Genomic DNA, 14,396 nt, shown 5'->3' on the forward strand with positions numbered 1-14,396 from the left:
CTTGGCAAGTTTTTTGCACTAACTTGTGATTTTCACTGTGTGGGGTAGGTGTGGGGGGGGGGGGGGCACGGGCAGTGTGACATCCACCTGTATGTACACCCATGCATGTAGAATGAAACTGGCATGTCAGTTTTCTTGGCTCCCATTGGCTTATTCAGATTTCCAGTGTTCTGATTGGACATAATCAGCATATGTCTGGTGGAGGAATGTCACAAACCCTGCTTATCAGTTAATATTTCCATCGTGAACAAAAAATGAGATAACAAGAAAAGAGAAGAACACAGATTAATTTCTTTTCAATTTTTTTTTAATCTTTGGCAGACTTGATTTTGGTTCCAAATTGATTTTTTTTGTTGTAATTTTTCTTTCACAAAATTAAAATAGAGGGGGAAGTTGTTTATACTGATACACTCACAGACTTTTATTAAGAATCATTGTCACCAAAAAACTTGCATCTTTCCCCCCCCAAAAAAAACATTATTATGCAATAATCAACTAATGCATCATGATAGTTTAAGACTATAAATCGTGCCACAAACTTGACTACACATATCGTTTCTACAATTACTAAAAGTGCACATACTACCATCAATGGGAATAAAAATTAAAAATTAACCTTCAAAATCAATCCATGGCCTATCCCCTTAAACCCAGCAACGGCATTTTCCAGAGTTCTTCATGAAACTACCCCCACCGCCTTGCATCTATCACCTCAACAGCAAATTTTCTGTGTTTTTTTGTGTTTTTGTCATTTGTTATATTTTTGCCAGGAATTTGCCACACCCAACCAAATTTTGGTCTTTGTCTTGGTTAAAAGTGTTTGGTGTTAACATAGACGGTTTAAAACTACTGGAAATAAGTGCAAATTTAAACTATTCCATTTAAAAAAAAAAGTTATCTACATGACCTTAAGTTGTTCACTGTTCCACAGCAAAGCTTTGGCTAGTGGTTATACCATAACAAACTATTACCACCTTTGATTAACACAGTGAGGCGGCAGCAGAATATTCCATATAGCACTGTTACACTACAGCTTGTACAACACATGGCCATTTAGGCATTGCGGGTAGCAGCCCTTAGAAACTGGCGGAAACTGTTAAGAGTTAGCATTTGGGATAAAAAGGAAAGAACATTCTCCATGTTACTGTTTGAAAACTTTGGCACACTGCTTTAGAAAGGGCTCCTTGCACTAAGATATAAATGTCTACTAGTACTAAGTACTACCCAGCATACAGGCATATCAGCTTTGTGTAAGAGCATGTCTTTAATCTAAAAAAGCTTGTTAATGTTCTAACTACGTTAATATGTTTTGTCTGTTTCTTTTTACCCAAAGTAATTTTCTTTGACCTTTGTACAAATATTAAAATGGAAGTTTCTTAGATAGAATTTAGAATTTTTTTTTTTATTATTTATATATTACATGAAAAACTGAAGAATGAGCTTTGATGTTAAGGAACATTGAATATACAGTGTTAACTGGTATGGAAGGTGAAACTAGGACTAGACCAATAGTAACATACCTCTTTGTCTTAATGCTAGTAAGTGTTTGCCTCTGACAGCCGACTGACAAGAGCTGGCTGCCCCCCCCCCCCCCCCCACGCCCTTACATGCTTTATTTTAGGATGAAATTACAAACTTTATTCAAGACAATAAAAATACATCACAGCAACAATTTGAACCAAAATACAGATTTGGAGACCATGATTGTTGTTGCTGTTTTTCTTTTTTTCCTTAGTCATCTTGTAAAAATAAAATGTATTATGTGAGAAATAGGTAAAACAAATGATTTATTTCATAGTATTACAATGGTTTTTATGAGTGAACATGATTTTACATAGGAACATTTCAGGGATTCATCTGTGTCACTTGAATCTAAAGTTTCAAAACAGTCAGTTCTCAATTTCAAACTGGCCTAACTGACCAAATCCATTACAAATTTCTTCATTCTTAATCACAGACATGAACATGATTTTGGAATCATTCTGGAAATATTCCACACTTCCTCCCCCCCCCCGGCCCCCTATATGAATCTGACCCAGAGACACTGCTTAAAATGAAGCAGACGACACCATCTTCCAGAAATGATTGCTCCTTCAAAGCAAGATCATATCGAAGTTGCCTCTCACAATTGAGTTGTCTTCAGTTATAAGGTAACTACTGACCTCACCCCACAATTATATATTTTCAATATGATCGACCTCTCAATTTTTGAAATATTATCCAATTTCCAGATATGCTGGAGGGGAAGAGATAACTGCCCCTACTAAATATAAAAATATTGCTCTGCCTAGGTCAAAGGTTAGCATCTTCAAGTGGATGAAGGAAACACTTAACATTCACAGAATGTTCAAGCAACAAGTACTATGGAAACACAAAACTTGAATGATTGATCTCTTAATTGATTGGACCTTAGGCCTCCTCCCCCTATCAATTCAAGCTAGACAACACCATTCACATATTACTGATACTGTTTACAAAATGTTGACATCATTAATGCTGCCTCCACAAGCAACCGATTCCAAATACAAAATAAATTCTAGAAGCGACAACATAGCTTTACAAATAAACAGCTACTCCGGTATTAAATTTTTGTATATCGAAACATCTATAATCCTGCCGAATAAGGTAAAACGTTTTTAAAATCACTGAGGTGTTACATTCTAGAAGCTGTGTTGTCAGAAAAAATAAAAGAGATTTGAAACATACATTCATTATTCTTTAAAATTCCATTCATTTTCTTTAACTTCCAGACCAAACATGGCAGGTAGCTTCCAACTAATTAAAGAGTATGACCCATTGGTAGAGAGTTTTTAAGAAAATCAAATCTAGCATAAAACGATGGTGTGTTAATGGAAAAACATGCTTGATAATAAGAGGATGCCTTTTTACCCCATGGTATGATAATGTTGGCAGCACATATGAAACCTTTGTGGACTGTACGTATGGTGTCAGCAGTGGGATGAAACAGCGTGCAACCTTACGTCAATGATCTTTTAACAGAGTAACAGCATTCAATCATAACTGAAAAGGTCTGGATTTTATTCACTAGACATCACTGAACAGTAAGCATTTGAGTGTAGGTTATAATACACACCGATGTGGTAATTTCGACAAGCTCACACATATCCACCACATGCATATCGACACAGATGATATGATCATTTACATTATTTTGACAACTAGAGAACAAAATTCAGTCAGAAGTTTGCCGTTTAGCCTCATATTCTCTGGTGCAAGTATCCTTACTCAGAAATGACTTCAAAACTTTTTGATTTTTTTGATTTCCAAAAAAAAAAAAAAATGATCATAATAATAATGAAACTCCCTTATACACTGAACCCTTCTAAACCCGTTTTGGAAAATTTTCAGTTCATTCTTGCTTATCATGTGGTATGCACAGATTGTCATTTTTAGTAAGAAGTATTCCTTTCATCTGCCAATACACAGTTTCTAGAGCAGGTCAAGGTTGCAGTATGGTGTAATACAAAGGAAATCTGAAGACCTTAAAGCATTCTTTTTGCCTTCAAATGCAACCAGTAATATAGAAGACCTTATTCTACAACTTACAAAATGAGCCTTATCCCTGTCTTTACTTAAAGCCATGCTGCTCAGCCAGAATGTCCTTCTACTAAAATCATTCCTTCCTCAAATTTCTCAACATTTTCTCTGGCAACACAACTATTCAAGATTAAGGCACATCAGTGGTAATTGTGTTTTTTTGTTTTCATCTTCTTCTTCTTCTTCACTAAATTCAATTCATTGACTGTAATTTAAGTCGAAAGAATAGCATCTCAAATAAATACAATCTTTTTGTTGAGTTTACAAGTATCTCTCTTTTTTCTTTGTTAGAGATGAATATGCAAATTAGATCCTTTCTGACATCATAAAATCTGTTCCTGAAATATGTACAGCCAAAAATTCTAACATCGACATGTATTTCTTATTTATGTGTTTGAATGGCCTAATTCAAACTTTATTTTATGTCTTTTACGTCCCAGCAGTCAGGAGAGCATCGTGAGGAACATTATGCTACATATTCACATTTTCTGTAATGGAACTTCTCTTTTGAATGACATTATTTCAAAGTTGATGATACAATGTGGAATATTTTACCCAAGTAGTTAGTTCCTTGCCAAGTTGAAAAGCTTTAGTAAGTACGGTTCTCCGAAAGGCTATTAACACATAGGGATTACTGTACTCACAACCACCCCCAAAAACAAAACAAAAATACTTGGGATAACTGAAAAGTAAAAACAAAAAGAGTCCATCCTTAGATATTAACTTCCAAAGTATACACACAGAGACTAGGCTTAATACAAGTACCATGTTAGGCAAACACCAAATCACTTGTCTTCAAATTGTCATTTTGAAAAAGAAAAACTTTGAAAACAAGAGAGTTAAAAGTAAAATCAAAATGAGAGAAAAATTAACATAATGCATTAAATTTTTTTACAAGACACTGTAATTGAAAGAGTAAAAAATAAAAATCATAATACACAAGAAGGGGATAAAAAACACCACATTCAAAAAATTGATACGATGATGATGATGATAAGGTTCTGATTAAACACCTTGTTACATTAATTTTGTCCAGAGCTTTATAAATATACAAAAAAAGACACCACAAGGAGTTAAGAATAACAGCCTGATGCAGAACGCTGCTGGCTCCAGAAAGGAACATAATTAACAGAGCTGTCCTTTTTTCTTTTGATTGGCACATATTTGAATATTCATATCATACATTTAATATTCATGAAGTTGGTTCATATTTATTTTTTTTTTGCCAAGGCCCATTCTTTTTTTTTCAATTTGCATTTTTTTTTTAATAGTTTGAACCACAACAAATGTTCTTAGTTAATATTACTTCATAGCAACATTCACAGGTAAATGAAGACTTTTATCACTTTATGCACAGAAATAGTGGAAAAAAATCACCAAAAAAAAAAAAAAAAAAAATATGATAAGAACATTAAGAATCTCTTACAAGCCCTGAGATATAAATATCTTTTATTGTATGAAATGAGTTTGACAACTTTCCCCGCACAAAGGACAGTGCAGCCAAACCGGGTGATCATAAACTTGATGACAGGCAGGCAGCAATTTAAGAATTAGTCGAGGACCTGATGTTAAAATATAATCTATCAGTACATTGCATTCTGGGTAATAAAAGTTAATAAAATCTTATTGTGCCGTAAGTGCCACAAGGCTTAAACTGCTTTGTCCAATTAATTTCAGTTCAACCTTTCTGTCCCTACGAAAAAAAACAGTGGTCAAACTTTTAGCTTCACCTGCATTTAAAAAAATTGATCAAAAGCAGGCTATTGTTTTCTTTAAAATAATGGATCCAAACTGGAGGTTTGTGTTTCAAGTACTTTTACTGGTCAATTGTCTGGGAGATCACTCAAAAAAAAAAAAAGGTTTCAGAAGGCAGCAAAAAAAAAAAAAAAAAAAAAAATAGAGAGAGAAAGAAAGAAATTTAAAACATCACTTGAGATAAGTACTTAACCCTGGTTAATAATTGCCTGTCCAGAATTAAGCAAAAAAAGAACCGGAAATAAAAAAAAAAAACAATGAAATGGAATACTAAAAGAAAGAGGGAAAAAAAAGGAACAAAATTGCAAGCCGATGACCAAAAATACAAGCCGCCAACACTTATTAAAATAATAAAAATTGTTCACAAGGTATGCATGGTTTAGCCTTTAGACAAAAGTAAAATAATATTAATGATAATAATAGTAACTTTTAATAATGATAATAATGAAAAGAGATATTTTTTGCTCCCTTCACACCTCTTGCAACAAGAGGGTAAATTGAGGCTGCGCACTTGCTATCCAGCAACCAGGATGCAATAGAACAAAAAGAACCATAATTTTTTGAGGAAAAAAAAAAAAGAGAGAGAAAAAAAGTAAGGCATTACATCATACAAAAAGGTTTTGGTCAAATTAAATAATGACTTTTCAATATACAGCACTTAATAGACTCCAGATGAAACGAAGCACTGAACACAGTAAGGGTTCGGAAGAGAGAGAGAGGGAGAGAGGGCGCTGTCACTGTTTCCTTTGTTTGCTGCTTTCGTATTCACCGATAAAGTCCCTTGCAGACCGTACCCTGCCTGTAAAGGATAACAAAATAATTCAAACTCCAGGATGAATAAGTGTGAATGACATATCTTTCTCAGTAAAAAAATCAAAAAAAGCATTAAAGTGGAAATTCCAATTTCCTCTCCACTTGTAATATGAACAAGTATCTGGTTGAAGGTTGAAAAGAAGAATTCTTTCTTTCATACTAATTACATTGACATACACCCTTCTAATTACATTGACATTCAAAGTTCTAATAACATTGACATTCAAAGTTCTAATAACATTGACATACACCCTTCTAAGAACATTTGCATACACCCTTCTAGTAACATTGACATACACCCTTCTAATAGTATTGACATAAATCCTTCTAAATACATTGACATGCACCCTTCTAATAACATTGACATACACCCTTCTAATAACATTGACATCCTTCTATCGGTTTGTCACTCATAAAATACTATGGTTACTGTGTAAAAAGAACTGCTATATATCTTTGTACTTGTATAGTAATTGTCCATTTTACAAAGGAGTTTGTGATGCAATTTTGGATTAATCCCTGTATCTTCCCCTTATGTGCTTAATACTACCGGGTATATATTGTCACATAGAACCCACTAAATTGCTTTATATTACGTAGGAAAATGAAGTTTACCTTGCGTTTCTTGAAGTTGTCTGAATGTGTTAGGCTCTCAATGATAAAATCCATTGTGAAAAGTATGAGTAATTGTCAATGGCGCCTGTGAACAAAAGAATTGAAATGAATTTATACAATGGTACTCCGTAGATCTATGATCAACAGCAGAGAAGAAACAAAATGTCATCTAATTTGTGATTAAAACTCTTTCCTCAGATTATTGGCAAAACAGGTGAATATTCATATTTGAGTTCGGCCAGTATGCTGATATGCCTGATTCAGTTGTTGTAAACTGAATGCCTGAGGCCTGGATACCACATCCTTGGTACACGGCATATTATACCCTTGGTATAGTACAAACTATACCACACCCTTTCTATAGTACAAACTATACCACACCCTTTCTATAGTACAAACTATACCACACCCTTTCTATAGTACAAACTATACCACACCCTTTCTATAGTACAAACTATACCACACCCTTTCTATAGTACAAACTATACCACACTCTTTCTATAGTACAAACTACCACACTCTTTGTATAGTACAAACTACCACACCCTTTCTATAGTACACAGACAGAAATTTACAAGCATAACTTTAAGCAGGGTTTGCAAGCTAAACTTCTCTACTTTTAGGTACTTAACACTCTCAATGCTGGCCGATTGGCTGGAAACTTATTTTAATGAAAGGGGAAGTTGCCAGGTTTGGTCTTAAGGAGTCTCTTTATAATTAAGTGAAACTAATGCTTGCTTTGTATATGATGCATTGGTTCAAGTCATTGATACCTAGCTTGAGATACCATGTTTACAAGCTAGGGCATCACATGCACATACACACACACAAACATACCAACTTGACTGCATAGGTTACTAGCCCTGCCTATGGCAAGTAACCAAAACCCTAAAATGTACCAGCCAGGTCATTTGAAAGACAGTGAGGCAGTATTCTTACATTGATTGGAATTTCTAGCAACCATCCCATAATGATTAAACTGATTGCAAATGTATGAAACTGGTCACCCTAGAATCATCTTACAACAACTTCTATATTCCATCTTTGCAAAGCAATCATAAATCTTTGTCAGTGTGTATCAACAAAAAATGAAATGAAATATGCAAAACATTTTGAGTTTCAAAAAATAAAAAATAAGTAAATAGAAAATAGTAGAAGAAGAAGAAAGTGCAGTGCCATATTTAGTGGGTGTTTGTTAAATGGAACTAGCAACATGATAAAAGTACCAAGCATAACTGTGGTATTCTCTACTCTTTGTAACAAGAAAATCAAAATTCAAGAGAAACAAGAAAACATCAAACATGATTCCAATTTCCCCTTCAAAAATAAAACGTCCCAATATAAAATAAGTTTAAACCATTATTAACTGCAGGAGACACCATAGGCACTTTTAAACCTTGACTCTTGAAGGGGAGAGAGGGGTCCTCTTTAACCACCTTATAACCCATTCCCAAAACTGTGGCTCGTCTCTAACTCACCTTCTTTGATTGTTGAGAAGCCACACCCCCCAAACATGAGTTATAGTTCAAAGGTCATTTCTTACAGCAACAGAGGACCGATCGGAAAGGAAACTTGTGTTTGCTTACGACTTTCTACAGCTTATAGCTAACAGCATTTTTTGTGAATTTATGATTTTGAAAAGAGTGTAGGCTGTGGAAGTTGAGTGTGGACAGCACATCAATACCACTTTTGACTAACACAGCAGCACACACACACAGAAGGGTGTAAAGGACTATTATTTAAAATAAAAAAAGTAGGTGCTAAAGCTACAACAATATGTGACAAACTACTAGACTGGGGGGGGGGGGGTAGTAAGGGGGGCTGGATTAATAAGGGGTTAGTTGTGATGGAAGCATGGGATATCTCTTGTCTAAGGTCTAGACGGCTACATACCCTTATAATATGTGATTTAGGATGGTTAACTGATCATGCACAACAGCCCAAATATGGACAAATATTAATTACCTTCTGCAGTTATTAAGTGCAATGGGCAGGGTTTATTGAAAAGGAAAAAGAAGAAAATATATAAAATGCAGTCACTGAATATGCAAAATGTATCCTTGTTAAGCTGAATTATGAAAACTGACCTCCTAAACAAGCGGACCAAATGTCACCAAATTCAAATTACAAACAGGTAATGGGGTACCTCACAGGGAGAAATATGGAGTGACATCAGACAAAAGGATCAGATTTGACAGGAAATCCATTTACTGCTAAGGATCATTAAAGGATCAGATTTAACTGGAAATTCATTCACTGCTAAGGATCATTAAAGGATCAGATTTGACAGGAGATCTATTCATTGCTAAGGATCAGATTTGACAGGAAATCCATTCACTGCTAAGGATCATTCAAGGATCAGATTTGACAGGAAATCCATTCACTGCTAAGGATCATTCAAGGATCAGATTTGACAGATCATTTCACCGCTAAGGATCATTCAAGGATCAGATTTGACAGGAAATCCATTCAATGCTAAGGATCATTCAAGGATCAGATTTGACAGATCCATTCACTGCTAAGGATCATTAAAGGATCAGATTTGACAGGAGATCCATTCACTGCTAAGGATCATTAAAGGATCAGATTTGACAGGAAATCCATTCACTGCTAAGGATCATTAAAGGAACAGATTTGACAGGGAATCCATTCACTGCTAAGGATCATTAAAGGATCAGATTTGACAGGAAATTCATTCACTGCTAAGGATCATTGAAGGATCAGATTTGACAGGAAATCCATTCACTGCTAAGGATCATTAAAGGATCAGATTTGACAGGAAATCCATTCACTGCTAAGGATCATTAATGACAAACAGTTATCCTTTCTCTCAGGATGAATATTCCCTTAAAAACTTTTCAAGTTCCATATCAAATCTCATTTTATTTTCTCTATTTTCTATTTCATATTTATTTGCCAAACAAGTCGGGTGTTTGCTTGGCCGATTTTATTAATTCCTCCAGTCATGGTAAGGAAGATTATGAGGTCTTCCAAGTAACAGGCACATAGAAAACGGAAGAACTCCTTGAAAAATCCATTTTTGTCGATAAAATGTTAATGAGAATCGAAAAAATGGAACACTTGAAAGCCTGAGATCAGATGGTAGTTGAGTAACAACTAATGCTTGCTGTGTAGGTAGGTTAGCTGGAGTACAAACCATTCATAAATTAATCACAATCAGGTACCAGAATGGAACTACTGGAACAGAAGTACCAGAACAGAACCACAGGACCTTCAACTGAGACATCATCATCCATGGGGGAAGGAAGGTGGGGGGGGGGCGGGTCGGCCAAAGTGTTTGATTAGAGCATTCCCTTCAGCACACCACACACAGAACACACAACATACACAGTAAATGTACTTTGTGCATTTCTTTCTTAGCCTAATCAGCTACCTATTATAATGCAACACTGACTAAGTTGCCAACTAGTCCTAGTCCATAGGGTTCTTTTGAGAGCTATGTGGCGACGCATTACACCAGATATCTGTGAAATAAAAAGCATAAATTGTTCACCTGTGCTCCGATGCCATAACTTGAAGGCTGTGGACTTGTGGCTTGAATGTAACCCCCCGTTCCGGTTAGGCTGTTTTGGTCTCCCTGAGTGGTAGTGCTTCCATAGATGTCCAGCGGTCCTGGACTGCTCCCCGTTCCGTAGCCTCTACTGTTGACTTGGGATGGTGATGCAGCAAAGCCCTGTGCGAAGCCGTTGACCGCAACTGTAACGATACAAACATGTCGAACCGTTCATAACAGAATTTTGGACAAACTCGGTGCAACTATAATAATATCAGTAACTGACAATATACAACTTCTCTCCTGCATTCTACAAGAGACTTTTTACATTAGTCTGCCAGACATGCTAAATATCCACAATACTTGAGAAACTTCATTGAAAGATTTTGGAATATTTTGTATACATGGTATTTGTAGCCTTGTGATGACCCCTCTTTGTCACAGACAATATGCAGGTAGAGCAGGTGTTCACTACTTTTATGTAGCAGATCTAATAAATAAATAGTTTCTTCTCATCACTGTAGTGGCCCTTAAGTAACCATAGTCCTTCAAGTGTTTGTGTGTCATAATTACATGATGTTTTCTTGATGTTTCTGCTTTACACGTTTAAAAATTTAAAACCCTAGCTACTGAACTAATCTGTTATAACCACAGCACTGGTTCACCAATACAACAGTAATATAAATCTTCTATCGCAAGAGTAATGCATAACACTGAGCAGTATGACACTACCAATTAATACTGTGAATATTCAACAAAGCCTGAATATTCAACACAGCCTGAATATTCAACACAGCCATCTACCAATCATCAGCATCAAAACAATTTTTGAATTCCAAAGCATGGATTTCTGAAAAAGCCAAAGAGACTTTTTCCCTAAACATCAAACTTTTTCGCAGTCTTGTTGAACTTTTAAGTTAATTGTGAGCATCATCATCTCTATGGTACTACCATGAACCTCATCAATAGATTGCTGCTGTAGCGGTATTGCTTAAAAATCATTAGTAAAACATCGACAATCGTCCCTGGCATTCCAATTAAGAATGTTGCCAACCCCGTTGCCATGGTGACGAGCCACTGAAATGGTTAAACGCCTAGGGATGCTACCAATTTACGATAAATATCTGAAGAGATGGGATCTAAACAGCTAAGAAATTTAACATTACTCTGCTGGTTAACTCGAGGGATGAATATCCTGGAAAGTCCTTGGTTGCCGGGAGAGACCACATTAGTATATTGATCACGGAATCGCCTGGTATCTGACGTTTACGACAGGATCAATGTGATATGTGCCGTAATGTAATTATGAGTGAAATGAATACAGGTAAACCAGTCAGAAAACCTCGCGAGTCTAACGTTGTCGCCTATGAACGACCTACTGCCACAAACCAGCGCGACGGAAGTCTCGGCGCTACTCGAAGAATAAATTGATACATACCAAGCCGGTTTAACCGTACAGACTGAAAATTTTGACAACTGTAAAAAGTAGCAATTTTGCATACTTATTTTATCAGTAAAGAAGGAAACAGTCAAAAGCTTGTATCAAAGAGCTTCAAGACATCATACATCCGGGTGAACACCCAATCTTCAATAAAGCAAAATTACTAAGATTATATTTAATAGCTAGCATTTGCAAAATTCCATTGCTTCATAAATGTAAGTGGCATTCTCATTGCAATGTAGTCATTCAGGGCTTTTTCATCAGGAAGCATATTAAGAATCCAAGGTCTCTCAGAAATTCATTTTGTTTACACTGACTGCTTCCTTTGTTTCACTTAAAGCTTGGCAAATTTGTAAAGTTGATGTTACCTAACACAGTGATTTATTTAATAAAAGCTAGGTTAACATGAATCTTTTTGCTAGAGCATGAAATATATAAACTGATGAATCAATTCCACATCTTACATCTAAACACGATTTTTTTGGGGGGTTGGGGGGTGGGGAGACTGCCCCATCTCCATGGTTACAAACTCAACCAATCACCTGTCAGGCTAGAATATACTATCCCCTGCCTGTATCTCAAGGCCAAACAAACATCCGGGTGACACGAATCCAATCCGGCAGGGTCGGTTGGTCCCTTGGGGTGGGGAGGGGGGCTGTTGAGGGAAGAAACCTGTGATCTGTTTGGCAACAATGTGGGCCTGACTGAGCATATTTGGAAAAGAGAGCTTTCCTAAAGTTTAACCTTCATGGAATTAAATGTGTGATATCATTTTGCCAAGAGGATTTGGGTTTAAGTTTTTCTTTCTGAGTTTTACACAGACATGTAGATGTTAAATGGTTAGTAGACTAACAACGCAACCATGATCTAAAATGCTACAAAATATTAAACTAGCGGTGCAGAAGCTAGCAGAAAGTTGCAAGGTATTTCTTAAATGTTACTTTCCAGGTATAACAAAGTGTGTTGTCATATAAAAAAAAATCAATATTTAAATTGTAAGGGTATCAAGTAAGGGTTTCTCAACTGATTTCAAACCATTTATATCCTTTGCTTGAATAATGAAAAATTAAGTAAAATTTTCAATCCTAAACTATAGAATAAAAAATAGTAGTAAGGTGGAACTATTGACATAAATTAAGAAAACAAAAGCAGACAGCCATTTTTTAACCAATAAATCGTTTAAATTTGCCCATGATTGCACTATAGCAAAGAAATAATATCCAAGGTTAATAACCACTGAATGGTCTAAATTTTGTGTTTACAAAGTTTATGACTCCATTATAAACATCTTTTCCTCTGATCCTAGTGGTTATCACTCTTACAAATCGTTACGTACAAAGAAGCAGAAATCGCACCAATCGTTATATCTGAGTAAAAAAAACATGCTAGTCCAAATTTTAAAAGCAAGCGAAATATTACAAATTAAATTCAAACACGAGATGCAAGAATACACTTCCTTCATTGCTTCTGTTATGAAGTAACGGATTGGTTTTCAAAGATCAAGGATTTCATCTGGGAGTAAATACACCAACCTTCAAGCACTACTGCTGCAGCAAGATTTCTGACCTTGCTTTTACACAGCATCTGAGTCTTCGTCAGTGTGGATTATATGGTCTACGAGTTAGACAAAAACATGAGTAACTGCACTCGGCATTGAGGTGGAACGGCTACTGATACATAACAATTTAACTTGTTATCATATAATATAAAAGAGGCACTTGATGACCAATAGGGTTTGATTAGAACTCGAACCAACTTAAATGAACAGAAAGTTCTCCTTGGCCAAATAATACCACTTGGCTAATTGTGATTATATCTGTTCACCATTACTGCCTGGTCTCCCAAACACTGCAGACTGAGGGCGGTGTGTATTAATCATCTTATGTCCAGACTCATGCAGCATATAAACATGGCAGCAGGTAGAGACCAATTATTCACTTAAATAGAATTTTATGTCAACATTTGTTGGCAGTTTAGAAACATTACTATTATGGCCACCAATAAACTAAGGGCTACCTTGGCAGGTGGTAGCTTCTATGTGAGTAATTTATGCTTAATTGAGTACACTTAGGGTGTGGCTGACCAACCTCATTAAAGACAGAAAGAAGGTCTGTCAAGGTTAGGCTTCTCTCACTGCTACTTATACTACTGTACGACTAATGTACTACGAGATCAAACACATGTATGAACTTAACGGTGACAACATTGTTTATGGCGAGAGCTAAATGTTAAAGAGTGAATGGGAAACAGACTGTGGCGGAATCTAATAGTACAGAGAAAGGCTACGTATTATTATTTTTATCCTCGTCTAGCATCTGCGTTGGTGTGCAAGAAATACTTGAGGGAAGTTAACGAACCATTACGTACACATATGTGCTGAGCATAACTGCCTAACGGATAGCAGCTAAAATAACTGGCTTTTAGTTATAAAATACTACCAGTAGTTGCCATGGTAACTGAAACAGGCATGACAGTAGGATTCAACTGCAGGCATATGTACATTTCACTACACTAACTCTGCAGAGGTATTTCATTACATCCTAAGGGACTCCTACGTTTCAGTAATTTCTCTCTTCACATGAAGCAATTTATACCTTGATCAAAAGGCTGAAAATTTTAAGTTACATGAACAAAACTACATTTTTTGGTATGTTTTATAATGCAACTCTATTGTCTGCTTCCATGATACCTATCCAGAGT

The 14,396-nt window shown here is 35.8% G+C and overlaps 1 protein-coding gene across 4 annotated transcripts in view; it reads right to left on the reverse strand.

Annotated features, from left to right (window-relative positions):
- Positions 1 to 289: 289 nt before the first annotated feature.
- The window catches only part of LOC139980704 (RNA-binding protein Musashi homolog 2-like), a 180,012-nt gene continuing 165,905 nt past the window's right edge, over positions 290 to 14,396 (reverse strand). For all 4 annotated transcript variants that reach the window (XM_071992556.1, XM_071992555.1, XM_071992558.1 and 1 more), the window contains 3 exons: positions 10,256 to 10,458; positions 6,742 to 6,826; positions 290 to 6,112 (listed from right to left, as the gene is read on the reverse strand). In XM_071992556.1, the coding sequence (XP_071848657.1) occupies positions 6,779 to 6,826; positions 10,256 to 10,458 (251 nt within the window). In that variant the 3' untranslated portion in view covers positions 290 to 6,112; positions 6,742 to 6,778. The remainder of the gene's footprint in view (positions 6,113 to 6,741; positions 6,827 to 10,255; positions 10,459 to 14,396) is intronic.

The sequence above is a fragment of the Apostichopus japonicus genome, chromosome 15, assembly GCF_037975245.1.
Source record: "Apostichopus japonicus isolate 1M-3 chromosome 15, ASM3797524v1, whole genome shotgun sequence".
Lineage (NCBI taxonomy): Eukaryota > Metazoa > Echinodermata > Holothuroidea > Aspidochirotida > Stichopodidae > Apostichopus > Apostichopus japonicus.